Source organism: Saccostrea echinata, unplaced genomic scaffold (genome assembly GCF_033153115.1).
Source record: "Saccostrea echinata isolate AGI-Se365-2 ecotype Australia unplaced genomic scaffold, CSIRO_AGI_Sech_v1 ptg000018l, whole genome shotgun sequence".
Lineage (NCBI taxonomy): Eukaryota > Metazoa > Mollusca > Bivalvia > Ostreida > Ostreidae > Saccostrea > Saccostrea echinata.
The window spans coordinates 4,746,653-4,766,643 of NW_026889767.1; the positions used below are offsets into that span (position 1 = coordinate 4,746,653).

The window sequence follows — 19,991 nt, forward strand, 5'->3', positions numbered from 1 at the left end:
TAAATTTATTCAGTTCATTTTAATTAAAAAATGTAAAGACAAGTCATTTTATATATGCATCTACTTACAAAGGTGACACCACAAAAAACGAATTCTTCAACAGAGGAGTTTGAAAAATTCCAACTATCCTTAAGAAAGATTATCAAGAAAAATGAAAATATCAGACTTTTACAACATTTAAGGTAACCATTTAAATTTATTTCTCTCGTTAAAAGAAGAATACATGTATATCATTTATGTAAAACTATAAACATGAAACCTGCAAAAACAAATGTTGTCTCTCTTTCTCTTTCTCTCTCTCTCTCTATTTCTCTGTCTAATCTATCTATCTAATACATTACTATCTTTCAAAGATTCCTCCACGAGTTGTTGAAAAATGTGATAAAAGGGATAGATTCTGGACTAGCGTTAGGGAAAAAAAGTGAAAAAGAACAGAGGGCTTTAGCGGAGAGCCACAAGGAGAGAATCAAGGAGTTAATAACTAAATGCAAAGAGGTAAACTTACATTTAAAGGAAAATGATAGTAGTGTTCTTCATGACTCACGACCATCTCAAATATTCATTCAGATATCTTAAATAAACACATTTTCCTGTGTCATTCTGTATTAATTTGACGATTTGAATTTAGATTTATAAAATCTTTTCCCGTCATGAAATGCCAAGGGCATATAGTGTTACCCCTTTTCATACGTCATTCTGTCAGTTTTCGGACTCATTTTGCTATGCTTATAGATACTGAGTTGATTATTGGTTTGTCATTTCTTGCATTTGGAATGGAAATTTCTAAAATTCACTGTTTCCTGGAATTTATTTTTGCTGTTCTTGTAAATATAAATATTATTGATTCCTCGTGGAATTCCTCTTTACATTAATGTCTAGTACAATTTAAATATGAGTTACGCAATGAATGATCAATTTTCATGACATATATCGCCCTGAGACTTCGAAAATTGTTTTGGGGTCTTTTCATTGCTTTGCCTGTACGTGAGCACCATTTTACACAGCTTAGGTATGTTGTAGTATGGACAACTAATTCCAGAAAAAGATGTTAAAGTTATATTCTTAATTCTAACCCCTTTTTTTAATTTCACATTCGGAATTTTCATATATTCTAAACTTGAATGTGAGCGGGGGGATTTGTGTCATGCTGACATATCTAATTTTTAAAAGTGAACTTAAAAGGAAAGAATATTAAAAAAAAAACTTAAGGTAGTACAAAACAGAAAGGCCACATTTCCCCTCAAATTTAAATTCGATGAAATTTTGATATTTCGTTCTAAGATAAAAAATCTTTCTTTATGTCTAATATGAAAAATGTCATTCACACATTTTTTCCGCAAATAGTTTGACAAATAGCCTATCAGACCCCGTAAGAAGATGATCAAATTAGACATTCAGCGTTAGAATGTGCATTGGTTAAATATAATAATAATATTCGATATTTAAAACAAATAATAAAGTGTTCACAGAAATTATAGAGCATTTTTTTTATTATACATTTCTCTTATATGTTGGATGTATAAAATACAATACAATTTAATGTGACTGTTACAAATTTTCAAAAGCGTACTGGAACATACAGTACCGACCAGACACAACCTAACAGAAAGCGAACCCAGAGCGCACCCCGGGTTCGCTCTCTGGGTTCGCTTCGGGTTCGCTTGGGGTCCGCTAATGCCGACCCCGAGCGAACCCGGAGCACACCCGTAGCGAACCCAGAGCGGACCCAGAGCGAACGCTGAAAGCGAACCCCAAATTCAGTAGCGGTCCCAGGAAGCGAACGCGCGTTCGGTATTGCGTAACAGAGCTGTCAATCAGGATTATCGATTAACTCATCAGCGCTTCGACCAATCAACATGCCGAACAGGTCTGTCAATCAGGATAAGTGATAAAATGCGTTGACCATCAGCGCATCGACCAGTCAACATGCCAGTTTATAATCTAAACATTGTACAAGCAAATCGTGTGAATGTACAGTCTAAAAATATTATTAATATGATTTTTAAACATGATTTTACATTTATATACTTTAATTCTCCAGACAACATGCAATATTTACACATCTATTTTCATTATTTTTTATTTTTAAAATCTATTGATACATTATATATTTTTATTTTCCAGGTACCATGTTACATGTATAGTTAAATATTTATTTTCTTTATGTTTTTAAAATCCATTAATATATAAATATATATTGCGTAAATTTATCAGACAATAAGTACTTTAATTTATAATAGAAAAAAAGAAGATAATAATGGTTATAACATATGTTACTAAAAAAAAAAAAGAAAAAAATGGTCTTCGATAAATTATAGAATTTTATTATCTCAAGGCACAGTATACGAACATTAGTATAAGAACAGTTAGTATAAGAACATGTGCGTGCTTTAATTTAATTATTTTTTGTTAATTATTTCAATTTACATGCATGTTTTAATTTATTCAGATCAACTTCGAAATTATCGATCTTAATAATTGATCATGAAAAAAAAATTTAAATGTACGTTGTACAGAATAAATGTGCATTATGTCAATACGTAAATTGGAGAAAAAAAATCTCATTTAACTACGATGATATTTTTTTAAATTAATCTTTTACCGAAATTTAATAAATAGCTTGATTTAAATACTTGTATATAGGGAAAGATTATTTTGTCAATTTTAATTATCCTACATGTAGACCTTACATTGTATGTTTTTGAATTTTTGTAACTACTTGCAAGTCAGTCAAAAAACAAAAACAAAAACAAAAAACAAAACGCAAAAATGCTTATCACTTTCCTTCGCGTCGATATATATAATTATACAGGTTTACATGTTCACGAACCTCTTACATGTACTACATGTAATTTTCGAAATACTTTATATGAACATAAAAAAAATATACTAGACGTACTTGTGCATGAAAAGTACACGTAATTCCAACATTAGTAAATTGAACTTGCAAAATACCTTAATACGAAAACGTACATATATTTTTTTCATTACATAGGTACCTGTATTTGAACTTTGTAATTGTCATAATTATTTAATTTCAACACTTTAATAATTGTAGTTTCAAAGTGAAGCCAAGGTCATCACGTATCGGTAATCATCCACCTGTTTCGAAAATATTGCGGGTATTAAGAGCATTTGCGGTGGGTTTTTTTAATTGACACTTGCTAGCTGGATGTATACTGTCTCCATGGTCACGGTATACCTGAGTATATACTCCCCCTACATTCGATGCCCCTTAAGTTACATGTACCTCGTCTGGGCACGTTATCAATGAGAAATACAATTATTATTCTTTTTTTTTTTGAATTTGGAAACGTCATAGTTCTTTGGTACGTTGCATTAAGAGTACATGTTCATGCATGTAATTTGCTGCAAACCTGAATGCTGAAAATCAGTAAAATAGCTTAACGAGAGAGAGAGAGAGAGAACACTGTAAATCATTTGAAATTAAAATCGCTACAACCGGCCCATAGAAAACAATTCAAGTACGGAGAGGAGTGGGGGGCTCATCGAAATAAAACAATAAAAAAAATAATTAATAAAATAAAATTGGGAGTTATTATCCTAATTTCATCTACTTAATCATGCGAGTTTACAGTTATTGAATTCTTGTTTTGTTTGTTTTCTTTCTTGTATTTATTTATTCTTAAACATTTAGAATTTTGTTTGTTAACATGCCGCTCCAGTATGTACATGTATGTAGTGGGGCGGGGGGGGGGGGGGGGATCATGAACCAGTAAGGAACACAAACTATTCAAGTGATAATTTACATATATTTGAAAACAACTTATTCTTATCAGTGGACCAGTTATTAGTTTTTGTTTGTTTGTTTTGGTTTTTTGATTGTTGTTGGGGTTTTTTTCTTCCGTTAAACTCGCCTTATGAAACAATGATTTATAGCATGGAAGTAAATTATAAATGATCTGTAAAACGAAACTCAAGTTACACTGTATGAGGATTTTTAGTGATTATCACGACCTACATATATACATGTAATGGACGACAACCTAGCTTAAATATAAACTGCTAAATATGAAAACTTAGCATTTTACATGTACAGTATGTCACAGCTATTTTATAGATAAGATCGTAATTCAGTTGTTTGTCTTTCAAACATTAAAATTACGATTTAGCAGTTGCAATTACAATTGGAAGTTCAAACTTATTTTAAAACGCATGAATAATATAAACAAATGAATTTGAAAGCTTTTTTTATTAAGATACTCTTATCAATTTCACTCCATCCGATACATCGAAAATAAATTTAACACCTTTTCTTTTTTTCTCTCTCGAGATATACATAACTTGTAAGTTAAGAAAAATAAAAGTGATAATTCTTCGTCGAATGTACGGTGAAATTCCTGAAAAATTATCAACGTTCTCCATATTGTCACTTACACGTAGATGTTTCGATCGCCATAAAAACAGTAATGATCGATTTCACTACTGTATTTGGAATATACAAGGGGCGGGGCTTACTGGCGGCAAGATTAAAGCGGGGTCCGCTTCACGCATGAGTGCGTAAAGCGAACCCGGAAAGCGAACGCCGGGTTCGCTCTAGCGGACCCAGAGCTGACCCCGAGCGAACGCAGAGCGAACCCGAAGCGCACCCAGAGCGGTCCCAAATTTTCTGAAAGCGAACCCGCAGCGGGCCCCGAGCGAACCCAGGAAGCGAACCAGGGGTGCGCTTTGGGTTCGCTCTGGTGTTAGGTTGTGTCCGGTCGGTACTGTAGTTCAAACAATAGCTGACGTGGTTTATACGTTAGAATACGTTATATTCGTTTCCATTACTTCACATATATCTACACTGTAGCGTACGTAATATATGTAATAATTTAGAAAGCATCTATCGACCCCAGAACAACTGTGGTGTGTTCATGCGTAAAAAAATGAAAAGTCAATATGGAATATATAGTGAAGTGATAAAAAAAAATATTACTCTTTTTTCGCTGTGAATTTGAAATAGGATTTTATATAAGTTTTCACCTCACCTGAGCCAAAGTCTCAAGTGAGCTTTTTTGATTGAAGTGTGCCCGGCGTCCGTGTATCGTGTGTCGTCTGTAAAATTTTCACATTTTTTTTTTACTTTTCTCAAAAACCATTGGGCGAAATTCAACCAAACTTTCCACAAGGCATCCGTTGGTAAAGGAGATTTAAATTTCTTCAAACGAAGGTCCTCTTAAAAGAAGAGATTAAGAATAAGTGAGAATCTAATGGCATCTTTTGAATCTTCTTTTCCATATCCAATGGTCCAGAAAAGATTTAATTTATGTGTCAGCTTTATTACATAGTGTTTATCAAAATCTAGTCAAATAACGACCCCTAAGGCTATGGCGAGGTCAAAATAGGCGATTAATTTTTCTTTTTACAAAGGAATATAAAGGAAAATCTTTAAAGTCTTCTCAAGTACAGCAAAGCCGTACTAACTCATATTAATATGAATACATCCTCAGGTAGTGTAGATTCAAATTTGTAAAACTCATGACCTCCCAGGTTAGCTATAGGGCTGGGCCATAATGGGCGATCAGTGTTTTACATAGGCATATATATAAAAAAAAATCTTTAAAAATATTCTTCTAAAGAACAGAAGAGACATGATTAATCATATGTATATGGAAGCATTCTTAGGTAGTGTAGATTCAAATTTGTTTAAATCATGACTTCCCGAGGCAAGGGTGGGGCCACATTTGGCGATTAGTTTTACATAGGATTATATTGTTAAATATCTTTTAAAATCTTCTTCTCAAGAACACCAGAAATCATGAGTAATAGTAATTGTATGGAAGCATCTTCAGGTAGTATTGATTCAAATTTGTTCAAATCATGACCTCAGGGAATAGGGTGGAGCCCCAATGGGCGTTTAAAGTCTTACATGGGAATACAGAAGAAAAATCTTTGAAAATCTTCTCCTCAAGAAAAGCAAATCCATGATTAGTCAAATTTATACGGAAACTTGGACAGGTATTGTAGATTCATATTTCTTAAAATTATGAATCCCTGGGTTTTGTTTGCGCTACAATGGGCAATTAAAGTTTTACATAGGAATATATTGGATGAATCTTAATTTTTAAGAAGGACCTTTAGCTGAAAAAAAAATTGCCATTCAATTTTTTTCCCATATCTTGTATTTTACTAAATAATTATGTCCCACATATCTTATACGAAGGTTCTCCAAGGAAAAAAAGCAAACACTTTCATTATTTTTTTGTTTCACTAATGTTATTAAGTTAAAAAGTGGTATGCATTGAAATAAATATTTTTAAAATAATTCACAGAATTAAAATATCTCTATAAATATCTTTTTTTTTTCTTTGGTACATGAATCATTCAAAAAAGCTACCGGCGTTACAACGACGACGTCAAATGTAGTCCGCGGAGTTTTTGAATTTGTTCAGGAATCGTTCGTATTTAAAAATTTGTTCGAAGCATAAATTCGATACTGCATTTTATTTTGTTTAAGTTTCCGAGGTATCCATTTCACACGTACTAGAGTTATGAATGAATCAAGGAATAAATTCTTTTAGAGACAATTTCCAAACCCCGATCATAACCCTAACTGCTCCAATACTTAATGGTGGTCTCCAAGTATGACTTCCAGTTCTAGCCTTTTCAGTTTGACGTCATTTTAGTTGGTCTACCAAACGCTTCTTCCATCGTATAACAATGCAGTGCATTTATCTTTTAACCTCTATTACTATGTATAAACCTGTTATTGATATATGTATTTATGTCATTTCCTCGTTCCCAGCTGGTTTTGGTTAACAAAAAGATGGAGCGAAGACCCACTGTACCTTTAAAATACACTTTTATGACACAACATTCGTATCTTTCCGAGAGAGACTTGAAATCTATTTAGTCAAAGGTCATATCGCAAACGTTTGAAATGCCACCATTCACCAGGAGCTGTTTAGCGTAGTGGTTAGTATGTTACGCTCAATGGAAAATGATATATAGGATTTTTATTGTTAGGGTTCGATCCCCACGAATATCACATTATATTTTTTAAAAAACAGAATAATTTTAGCTGGGAAAATTTTCCTCAGAAAAGTTTTGTTTATCATAATTTCATAAATTCTAATAATAAGAAGTTTACTCTAAATGCTTAATTCACAAACTGATTATGATTTTTATATATCTGAAGCTATTGGGCATTAAAATAATTTAAAAAAAAAGAATCAGTAGATGATGTCATAATGTTTGACCTTTGACCTCCAATTGTGACTTTAACTGTACATACAGTATGGAGACCTTATACATACATCCAAATATCAGGTCTCTACTACATAAAGGAATTAAAAATTAACGGGCAGTTAAATTGCAAGTAGATGACATTTACGTATTCTAATGTAGGATCAAGAATATCCAATATATGGGATGTCTCAATTTTTAAAACAGAATATGGTGAATAAATGTCATAAATTATTTTTTTTCTTCAAAAATTGATTCAAAGTTAGAATGTTTTTATTCTTTTATTTTCTGGCGTGTTTTAGAAAATAATGAGTTAAAACTCATTTCAAAGGTGTTTTGTACTACCTTAAAATTTGATCCAATTTTCTTTCGTAACAAAAATCTGCTTTCATATTATTATATTAAATTTTTTTTGGTAAAATATTCTTTCATATTTCTGACTTAGTCTGTAACATCAGTTCAAGATTTAAGATAAATGATTTTCTTTAGGAGGGAACGAAGTTGCGGGAGAATTTTCGAAAGATAATTGAAAACTCTGCCGAAGAAGTCTATGATTACATGTCTACAGGTCTTGGAAAGGATCGAATATTAAATCCCCCAGGACAAATGAGCTTAATGGACATTCCGTATATTCCAAACATGTTCAGTGAACAGATCAAAGCGAGAGTACAGATGTATGTCCAAGGTGTATTGCAATCAGAAGAAAATCAAGAAAAGTTTCTTATACTGAAAGAGAGAGTCCTTGCTTTTTATACTGAAATGTCTTCTGACATTTCAGAAATGGAAAATGATTGGACAGAATATTCAGAAGGAACACATGCAGTGGATGTTGAAGAAGGATCAATAGTACCATATGTGGCTGGTGTAATTGCCACGTCACCACTCTGGATACCATTACTAGCGATCGCAATTGGCTTGGCATTTGCAACTCTTGGTGTTGGTATTGCTGCATCGCCAGTTATTGCACCAGTCATCGGTTTTCTTGGTCGGAAAGAAAGAAGACAAAGAATAATAGATGAGGAGTTTGAAATGTGCAGGTCAACTATTCGAAGCACAATATGTAATCATCTTGAGAGTGTTTATAAGGAATTATTTGAAAATCTTATTCAAAAGACTATAAACAAAATCCTACCAAGAAGGATAAAATCATTAGAGAAAATGATTCATGAGTTATCGGAAAACCGTCAGCAAATACTTGCCAATCAAGAAACGCTTGAACGTCTTTCTAGAAAGTTGAAATCCATCGAGCAAAGAAAATTAGAAATACAGATGAGTGTTGAATCAATTATATAGATTGAATGTATTTGGATGTTGCGCTTAGTACTGAAGCTCGTGTTGTAACGTATTCTAACTGCGTAAAATAATGTCAGCGTGAAAGATGACAATATGTTTTTATTGACTTGATTCGAGGGCAACATGCGTTTTGTCGGACCTAAGAACCAAACTGTTTGCCTGAGGCTGTTATGCAGAAGGTAACAGTTTGGCTTGAGGGGTCGGCAAAAAGGAATTTTGCCCGATAACAGAGTCAATACATGTATTTGTTTTAAAACTTTTACTTTTTATTTTTGACATATGTTGTGCTGGCTTTTATGCTAACGATAATTGATAATATATAGCTGATATCACTTACAGTTTGACATAAAAAACGCAATATCTTATCGACAGGTCCAGTTAAATATGTGCTTGTCATATTCATTGGCTTTGTTATCATATTTAAGGAGTCTTGTGGGTGTAAGTTCCAAACATACGATTTTTGAAAAATTTTGTATGGTGAATTGTCAGTTCATGAGTAAACTCTGTGCCAAAAAAGAAAAATATTCCCCAACTAGTTTGTCAGGTAACAGCGCTCAAAATATGGTCATTTTTATTGGTCCTAAGTGTAATTTTACATAGGATTATATAGGGAAAACGGACAATACCTTCTTCATTTTACTATTAAAAAAGACTCAAACATAGGATTTATTTGAAATTTATACCAAATCATCCTCAAATATTCACCTTCTGAAAAATAAAAAAAATTTGGGTGTTATGGACTAAATTTTCTTATCATTGACAAAAGTTCAAAAACTTTTACTGGTTTATCTGTTATATTGATTTATCAGGAAATGCAAGTATTAAATGAATTCATAATAAATGCAGAATGTGTACCCATCAATTTCTTACATTTAATTGTCTTTTAGTTTTAATCACCTATGTCATCACAATAAATCATTTAATGTTCAAGGTTATAATTATAAGGTCAAGGTTATGAAATAAAATTAACTGGAACTGTCCAAAGTGGACTTATACCCCCCGCTAGGTTTTTCAGAGAAGGTGCCAAGTCACTAATACTAGTATTGGTGTTCAGAATTTATTTCAACATTTACTGGTAATTGATCATTATAAATCTTTAATAAATGAAACTAAGGCGTAGCCTAATTGAACATCAATACTGATGATATGGACCGAACACGAATTATGAACTTTTCCTTTCAGTGACCTTGAACTTGCACAAATGACCATGGATCAAAGTCCTGACACACCCTTAGGTCATAAGCAATCTGTGTGAAATGGGAACTCAGCAAGTTTATCCATAAGAAAGATATGGACCCGACACGAATTATGAACTTTTTCTTTCAGTGACCTTGAACTTGCACAAATGACCTGGATTCAAGTTTTTGCATAAGAAAGATATGGACTGGACACGAATTATGAACTTTTTCTTTCAGTGACCTTGAACTTGCCCAAATGACCTTGGGTTAAGGATATGACACACCCTTAGGTCATGAGTAATCTTTGTGTGAAGTAGAAGATTCTAATGCTCCTCCGTAAGAAAGATATGGATCGGACATGTTTGCACAGACAGCTAGACAAATGGACAGACGGACAAGGTGATTCCTATATACCCCCCCAAACTTTGTTTGCGGGGGGTATAATATAATAATGATTAATAGAATATGCATTTATAGTACATGACCGGATGGTATTCTTGCATATGTTTTATATACATGGCAAGAGAGAATGCATGATCATATATCTTGAGAAATGTGCATGCTTGCAAACATTTTAAAAAAAAAACTTTCCAAATTTTAAGACCACAGGTCAAGGCCAATTGTAGGAAAGTTGGAATAAAAACTTCAATAAAACAGTGGCTTTACATCTTGAATGTCTGGAATATACATGTATATTTTATATGTTATGAGACTGTGCAGAAAATACAGCAACAATGATCATGCTGATCAGTGATGTAGGAATAGAATCAAATTAAAATGCATGTTTGCATCTTTTGAATATCATGTATAATGACAAAATTATAACATGTATAAAAAAAAATATAGAAATAATAGAACGATGGTAAACAAGCATTCTGTGAGTATTGCCATAGCAATACTAGTCCCCTATTGGCAAGTGAAATCTGGTTCCCATGAAAAATTGAAAATGTCCTAATTCAGTCAAAAATCAATGAAGCGGAATGAAATTCAAACTTGATCTAACAATTAATTCAAAATCTTATAACAAAAATTAGCTCAATATGTTCAAGCTTTTAAAAAAAATTGTGGAAAACCATTAAAAATTTAAAAGGTCTTAAATTCCGTCAAAAATCAATGAAGCAAAACCAAATGCTAACTTGATCTAGAACTCATCAGGATACATTCACATACCAAAAATGAGCTCAATATCTCCAAGCGTTAAGAAAAAAGTACGGAAAACCAAGTGGGACAGGCTGACAGACAGAGAGACAGCTAGACAACTTGACAGACAGACAGATAGATGGGCAGACAGACGAAGAGGAAACCTTTAGTCCCCTCTGGTTTCCCTGGTAGGGGACTAATAATCAGATTGCTTTAAGGCAAAATTAATTCCCCTTAACATACTGCATACTTTACAAATAATTCCTAAGTTGCATGTAAATAAGTATTTCAATCAACTTAATTTCATAAGAATATTTTTAAGACTAGTCAATATATAAAATAGATTACAGGCTGGGTCATGTCAATTAAGATATATACCAGATTTATAGCTAGATATAGGCTGCTTGAATTGAATCATTATCAATAACATACATATAAAGGATGAAAACAAAGGAAGCATAAAACTTATGAATATGCAACATCTATGATTTTTCAGTTTTATGATGACTACAGTGTATAAATATTCATGGTGGAGAATAGATTATTGAAATGTGTTTCTCACGTTCCAGCATGCCTCATAATTTTGAAATATAATCTCCAAATATTTCATTTTATTATTGAAATGCATACTGCATGTATATATATGGTGAACTTTACATGTAAACAATAACCACATATATAATTAACACATCATAAGTATGCTTATCTTGCTTAGTGCCAGGTTTGTGTCATCATATTGTATAGAAATCAGGGATAAAAAAGTTACTTTCCTCATTTTCATAACACATTTTCATTATTTATTTAATTTATTTATTTAATAGATAGAATTATTTAATGACAAATAATACTAAAAAATTTCATGTATTCTAAGTGAGAAAAATTTATTAGAGCAATTAAAAGAAAAGGAATAAAGGTTTTCAACCTAAAGGTTCTTATAATCAATTGACTTTATATATATATATATATATATATATATATATATATATATATATATATATATATATATATATATATATATATATATATATATATATATATATATATATATATATATATGCAATTCTTTTTCTAGGCAAGCATTCGTGTACATAATTCAGTGACTCAGTGGTATGTCCCTTTCTAAAATTGTTCGTTATTGATAAACTAAAATTTCATTTCATATGATGCATTGTAGTCCTATAATGACAAAAAAAAATATATCCTTATAAATTATATTCAATAACCTGTCGCAAACTTGACATTAATATCAATTACTCCCCGACCTTTGACATTGTCTGTTGTGTAAAGCGTCTTTCCTTAAAACACTTTGTTTATGGAGCAACAATCTGGGCACTGGACATACAGAATCCTTTTCATTGTAAATTTTCCTGATCTACTCCTTATTGAATGCATTTTACAGATGATAAAAATAATAATATCAGGGGAGTAGCTCCAATTGTGGTAACTGCCTCATTAGATTTTTCAGCAACATCCCTTAATACATTGCAGAAAATATTTGTTTTAAAACTAATGGTTTTTATCCCAAGTTTACCCCTTTATCCCGTGGATATCACTCAATGGATATATTTTTTTTATATTTGATAAAAGGAATGTCCCGTGATTTGTGGATGGATATGATTTTTATCCAACTTGTGTGTTTTTATCCCCTCGCCAAAGCTCAGGGATAAAAAATCACACAACTTGTTGGATAAAAATCATATTTATGCAACCATGTCATGGGAGATTCTATATATACTTAACATTTAAACAAATCTATAAAATGTTGTATTTTCATAGAAAATTAATAAAATATGTATTGTAGGTACGTTATGTTGCATTTCCATAGCAAAGTCTAAATAGTGCCTATATTTCTTTGTAACAAGAATAAAAAAGTAAAATGTAAGTATAAGAAATAAAATATAATTTTTAGAGTTTCATCAGGATATGACGAGAAGTCGGTGTTGATCAAATCTACTATAACATCCTTTGGGCATTATAGAATTTGATCACCTGACCGACTTCATGTCATATCCCAATGAAACTCTAAAAATGATATTTTATTTCTTAAAAGTGATAGAAGTTTGAACATGTTGAAAAAACATTTTTTTATTTAATATATTAAACCCTTTTAAAAAAAATTTGCAGCATCTAATGATTATATGCAAACTGAGGTTTAAATATTGAAACTGGTAAACCTTACAAAATTTCTGTCCAAGACAAGTATGATTTTTACATTCTAGGCATAAAAACCCCTATAAAAGAACGATGCATTTTTCTTCGGGTGGCTTCGCCCCCTGAACCCCCCTTCATGGCTCCTCCCTGGACCTACTGGGGGCCTAAGGTGCTCCCCATACCCCCGGCTGCAATAGTTTTGCTTCACTAGAATTTTAAGTCAAGCTAAGCCCCTGAATATAACCTACAGTAATCGTTAACACAGAAGATTGTTGTGCTTAACTTGTCATTCATTTTGAAAACACTGAAAATGCAGCACATTACAGAAGTTGTTGAACGTGAGTGAATCGCTAAAATTTACATAGAAATGATACCCACATTCTTATTATTTTGTTCATCATCTCTGACATTTCATTAAAGCGAAACACCCTGAATTAATGTTGAGATCCCGGGTTTCTGATGGAACACAGTGAAAATGAAGTTGTTTACCGAAAAACCGGAAGTGCATACATTTATATTTCTGATTATATTTTAATGAATCTAATCACAGGAGTCGGCAGTTTTATCCATAAAACAACGTAAACAACAACCAGTGAGCTTCGCGAGCGTCGCTTCGCTCGCTACGCTCGCGAAGCTCACTGGTTGTTGTTTACGTTGTTTTATGGATAAAACTGCCGACTCCTGTGATCTAATTCACTGAAAACTCCTAGAAGTATTGCTTTTTTTATTATTCTAATAAGAATGACCATTTACATGTAAGACTGCTTAGGAATTATTTTCAACTTAGCTTTTGTTTTACGACTTATGCGCGTCATCTAAATAGAATGTTCTATCGTTAAAATGATAAATGTCCTACGGACCCGGTTTAACGATGGAATGCGTTCCGTGTATTGTCAATGTATCAAAGAAAATACGGGAGATAAATCTAACTCAGTGCATTTACCATGAAAAATCCCGAGAGTTCCGAATGTCAACATGGTGTGTAAATTTGAAACGAGTAAAAAACATTGGTGAAAAAGTGTTGAATTCTTCCATTATGTGGCCTAAATTTTTAGATGAAAGGTATTTACAGTCTCAAAAAGGTTTGTTGATTAATTTGACTGTTATTTTCAATGCAACTTCATTAATTTTCTCCAAAATCGTTTCGGAGCGATTCTGCAATTTTCTGCTACATTACGGGTATATGGGAGGCATTCTAACTGTGGTGAGGGCCTGTCCCGAGACACGGTTAGATTATTCTAACTACGCGTCATCATGCGCAGAAGGCGCGAATTATTAAACCCGCGACCTGCCTTAAGGTCAAGATCTATTAAATGAAAGGTGCCTTCAGATTTCTCAAATTTGAGAAACAAGTTCTTTCAACGATCCTTTACAAATATAGCTTGGTAAAATTGGGTGTATCGGGACATAATTTTTAGGTAAACTCAACGAAAAAAGATACTCTAAACTGTCATTTTCAATGAAAAATGAAGGAAGTCAGGTATAAATATGGGAGTTTTTCCATCTCAGAAAAAGGAAATGTATCAATATTGCCTATACAGTCTCTCAGAAAACAATTTTTCATATCTTCTTGACCTCTACTTTAAAATGATATTAAATTGAAAATAGGTATCGGGGTTACTTTTGACATGATTTCAAATTGAATTTCATGAAAATGCTTCATTTTCTACATAATTCTATTATAGCCGTAAAGTACGGGAAAAATTAAGTTTAAATCAATTATGACATCATAATGCATCTAACACCAAAAAGACAGTCTAAACTTATAATTTACTAGATCTTGACCTTAATATTGTTTGTGAATAAAATTACATTATCAGTAAGCTAAGATTTTAAAATGTATTTTTTTTTCTTTTTGGCTTTGTCATGTTAATACATTTAAGGAGCTCAGATTGCTCAAAATGTTTCTGAGAGCATTTGTGGTGATAACAGATATTCTAAAATAAGGTACGTTCCTAAATTTAATCTTAGCAACATTTTATTCATATCACTGACTGATTGGCCAATAAAGAAAACTATTTAGGGATACATAACGCAAGTAAAAACAAACTTGATGCATGGATTGCTATATGTTTTTTTACTCCTTTTGAATACAAATAACGTAATAAATCCTGAAAAATATAAAGAAATCGTACGTTTTCTTTTGTGTTGAGTTATGCGAGCATTTATCATTTTCTATGTACATCAATTCATAATTTTGCAAACATTTAAAAAAAAAATTACAAAATCTTACAATATTTCCACACTTACCATGGCATGTATTATTTAATTTACCAATATGAACATAAATGTACGAGAAACATTGCTGATTTTTGGAAAGAAAAAGTTTATTAATTTTATTCTTAATACTCTGCATTATGAGTTCTTGTTGTAATACTTCGAATACTGAAATAAATATATGTAAATCTTATCGTCCTTTTATTTGTTTGCAAATTTATACTCTAGTTAAAAAAGGAAATCTACCGTCAGGAAAATTAGTTACAAAACTTGAACTCCGTTTTTTGATGCTGGAACAGGTTCATTTTAGTACATATTTTTAATACATATTTGGCCAAAAGAAAGATATGATAGGCAGTGCAAATACTCCTATGGATTATCAGCTTTTGTTGTTCATATGAGGCATTTGAAACTTGATTGGTCGAATATTTCAAATAAATCCAAATTTTGCATAGGCCTTTTTTTTTTTTTTTTTTTTTTTTATTATTATTATTATTATTATTTCAAAGAGTGACATATCAAATTACATAATGAAATTTTTCTCACATTCTCTCACACATTCACACTTCCCCTCTCTAGTTTTAACAAGAATGAAATAATAAATAAAAAATTTATCAATGAGCTATAGTATTCCATTTGAAAAATAGTTGCTGTTGGTGTTTTAATAAATGTTTATAACTCAAAAATATTAATCCATGGTGACCATAAGTTTTCAAAATTGTTCATTGCAAATTTTTGAATTGATATGCGTTTTTCTACTTTGTACATAAGAGTTAAATGATGAAGCAGCCCAGTAATCATAGGTATTTTGTTCTGTTTCAAGCAGGAAAAGATATATTGCTTTGTATATAGAATAATAAAATTTATCACCCTATTATGATAAGATATTGGAGTTTCACCAAAAATAATATTACATATGTTAAACCCAATTCTTTTGGAAGTTTTTGTAAAAATGTGCATACTAAGGTTACTCCACAATAAAGAGATTTTTGTGCAATTCAAAAATATATGTTGCATAGTTTCTATCTCCTGATTACAAAAAGTACAGTGGTCATCAGATAAAATATTTATTTTCTTCAAATAATATTTCACTGGAAGGATTCTATGAAGGATTCTCTACTGTAACCATTGAACGGAAGTATCCATAGTTGTTCTAAAACAAACCTTAAAAACATCTTGAACACAAATATCAGATTCTAAAAACACTGATAGCTCCTGGTTCCATCGAAATATAGACGTAGGAGTGACATTGTTACTATTCAAATATCTGTAAATTATTTTAGTGCACTTTTCATATACAATAATATTTTCATAGTAAAAAGGAATAAAAGGGGTACATTCCCTCTTAACAGATGATTTATCTATACACATTGTTTTTAAATACCTGGATATAGCACATAAAATACTATTGTATTGCATAATGCAAACTTTAGACAAATGAAATCTATTTTCAAAGTCAATGAGAGTTAAAAAATTTCCTTCATCGTTTAAGAAATCACAAACACTTTTAACACCATTTTTATACCAGGTCTTTACAAAAATTATTTTGTTTCCCATTTTTATATTGGGATTGTACCAGACAGGTAAATTTAGATACCTAGTTTTCATATATGAATTGTTATTGAGCATCTTCATGAAACATACCCATGAATTAAACACATCTTTCCAAAAATCATTATTTTTTAGAATAAGACAAGACACAAACTCTTCACCAAAATCAAAAAGTTTACACAATACGTCATCACCATTTATTGCCAAAAAAATATCAAACCATGGTTGATTACTTTTTGTTAATCTTTTAATCCAAGAGCATTTAAGAGATATGATAAAGCTATTTATATCCAACATTTTTAATCCTCCTTGTAAAAAATCTTGAGTAATAATTTTTCTTTTTACTTTATCACATTTTGATTTCCATATAAACTCAAAGATTTCTCTGTTCAATAATGATAAAATTTCTTTACTTGGATTTGGTAAAGATATAAAAAGATGGTTCAGTTTTGGTAAGATTAATGTTTTCAGAACTGTGACTCTTCCAATAGGAGTAAGAATCCTTCTTTTCCATTGTTGAATTAATGCTTTGATTTTTGGTATTTGAACATTATAGTTTATATCAGTAATTTTATCCAGTTCTACTGAAAAATTAATTCCAAGTAAATTAAAAGTTGTGCAACCCCATTCAAGTTTCCAACGAGAATGATGAAAAACTTGATTTGAGAATTTTTTTGAACCTATCCAAACAATTTTAGTTTTTGAGCTGTTAATTTTAAGTCCTGTAAACTTTGAAAAAAGATCAATTGTACCTAATGCTGCAAAAAGTGATTCAGGTGAACCATCAAGGGCAAGCCAGGTATCATCTGCATATTGGGATATTTTATGTTCTGTCTTGTTAATTACAATTTCTTTAATACTTTGATTTTGTTTAATCATAATTGCAAGAATTTCTGCACAAAGAAGAAACAGATATGGTGCCACGGGATCTCCCTGACGACATCCTCTTTGGATATTAAACTGTTCAGATAAAAATCCACATTGAAGTACAAAATTTTGTATTTAGAATTTTTACCCATTCAATAATGTTTTTACCAAACCCCAAAAATTTTAATACTTTATACACAAAGGTCCAGGATATTGAATCAAAAGCCTTTTCAAAGTCTATAAGTACAAGTAATCCAGGTATATTTCTAGATTCAGTAAAAGCCATAAGATCATAAAGAAATCTGGTATTTTCACCTATATATCTTCCTTTTAAAAATCCAAGCTGAGTATTTGATATAATATTGTCCAGGGTGGATCTTATTCTATAACTAATACAACCCGATAAAAGTTTGTAAAACACATTTAAAAGAGTAATAGGCCGCCAATTTTTCAGAAATTCTCTTGGCTTATCACCTTTTGGTAAACATGTAATTATTCCTAGTCTTTGAGAAATAGGAAGTTCTTTTTTCTGAAATATGTCATTTATGGCAAGTACTATGAAATGTTTCAAATCTGACCAAAAAAAATTAAAAAATTCAGCAGTGAAACCATCACTTCCTGGTGACTTATTGTTTTTCATGTTTCTTAACACCTGTAAGACTTCATTTTCTAATATATTTCCCTCAAGTGTATTGGCAACATGGCTTTCAAGTTTTGGAACCTCACTAACTGTAATAATATCTGCAAGATCTATATCGAGAAGTTCTGCATCTTCAGAAGTATAAAGAGATTTGTAATACATCCTGATTCTATTTAAAATTTCTGACTGATTGTAAATGATTTCATTTTCCTCTGTTTTGACCTTTTTGATAATCTTATTCAAATAATTGCGGGATTCCAGTTTGCAAAAATATTGAGATGGTTTTTCTCCATCTTCAACCCATCTGGCTCGAGACCTTATAACATGACCTTGTAACTTTTCTCAAATTCTCAAGACTTGTTTTTTTCTCCTCTATTAATTGTAGATTCAATATATTCTCTGCCTCTAATTGTTCTATTTGTGCAATTAACAAGGCTTCTTCTTTATTTTTTTCTTTTTTTCTATATGACGAATATGAGATAGTTATTCCCCTAATCTCCATTAGAAGGACTTCAAAAAATGTACTGTAATTCATATCTTCTTTAAGCACATTATTCTTTTCATATTGGTTTCTAACAGACTCTATTGTTTCTTTAACCTTGCCAACATATGTTTTGTCTGTAAGTAAAGAGTTGTTAAATTTCCAGACACCTTTCCCTTTTTTAAATGTATTAAATTTCATATCAAGAACCACCGAAGTGTGGTCTGATCTGTACCCTGGTTTAATTGCTAAATTTTCAACCAAATTACACATATTTTCAGAAATTAAAATATAGTCTAATCATCCTTGTTTTACTGGATTTTTCTTTCGCCATGTAAACATTTTTAAATTTGGATTCAATATCCTGAAGTAGTCAATTATTTGTAGATCATTTATAATTTCTAAAAGTTTTTCTCTCGCCTTTGGATTGTTAATGTTACAATAATTTTCTGTGTCTATTGAAGGGTCAAGAGCCAGATTAAAATCACCACATAATATAAAAAAATCACTGTCAAATTCTAAAAATGTCTTTCTTACCAACTCATAAAACTCTGGATTATCAGTGTTTGGTCCATAGATATTAATTAAAGTAACTTTATTATCCTCGATTGTCATATCGAGAGCTAATAGATTACCATTATCGTCCTGTTTCTCTCTGTGAATCTGAAATTCAAAATTGTTATTAAAAAGGATGCATACCCCTCTAGAGTTTGACTTGTACGAATTGAAAATACATTTATATCCCCATTGTGTTTCAACGTAAGGTTCTATTTCTTTTGTAAAGTGAGTATCTTGAAAACAGAGAATTGAATAACCTTTTTTCTTATAATAATTTAAAACATCCTGTCTTTTGGTACCTGTTGCCAAGCCTTGACAATTCACCGTTGCTATTTTAATTGAGCCACTTATTTAGTTTGTAGGAATTTAGAAAAATCGGTAAAAAAAATCATAAACAGTGATGAGCACCATCTTTCTTGATAATCAAAACACATAATAGAAAACCGGGGGAACATGCACACACTCACCGACACACTTACACAAAAAGTAAACATGATATAAATAGAATAGCGAGCCCGATCTCACAGTCAGAAGGTTTCCCGATCTCGCAACAAAGTCCGCTCCGCTGCATATTCACAGTATTCAGTGTCTTTTCAATTTTTCGGACACATTGTCCAGAATATCAAATTTATGGCGATTTCCTTCTTCGTCTAGACCAAAGACTTTCCCATTATAGTACCAAGCACTGTGAATTCGCGGATCACCGTTCAAGTCGCGCACTAATTTG

The 19,991-nt window shown here is 31.5% G+C and overlaps 1 protein-coding gene across 1 annotated transcript in view; it reads left to right on the forward strand.

The window, feature by feature from the left end:
* Positions 1-9,343, forward strand: part of LOC133189405 (uncharacterized) — a 31,672-nt gene extending 22,329 nt beyond the window's left edge. The window contains exons 9-11 of the mRNA XM_061324778.1: positions 73-182; positions 354-495; positions 7,678-9,343. Of these exons, the coding sequence (XP_061180762.1) occupies positions 73-182; positions 354-495; positions 7,678-8,481 (1,056 nt within the window). The 3' untranslated portion in view covers positions 8,482-9,343. The remainder of the gene's footprint in view (positions 1-72; positions 183-353; positions 496-7,677) is intronic.
* Positions 9,344-19,991: the final 10,648 nt, after the last annotated feature.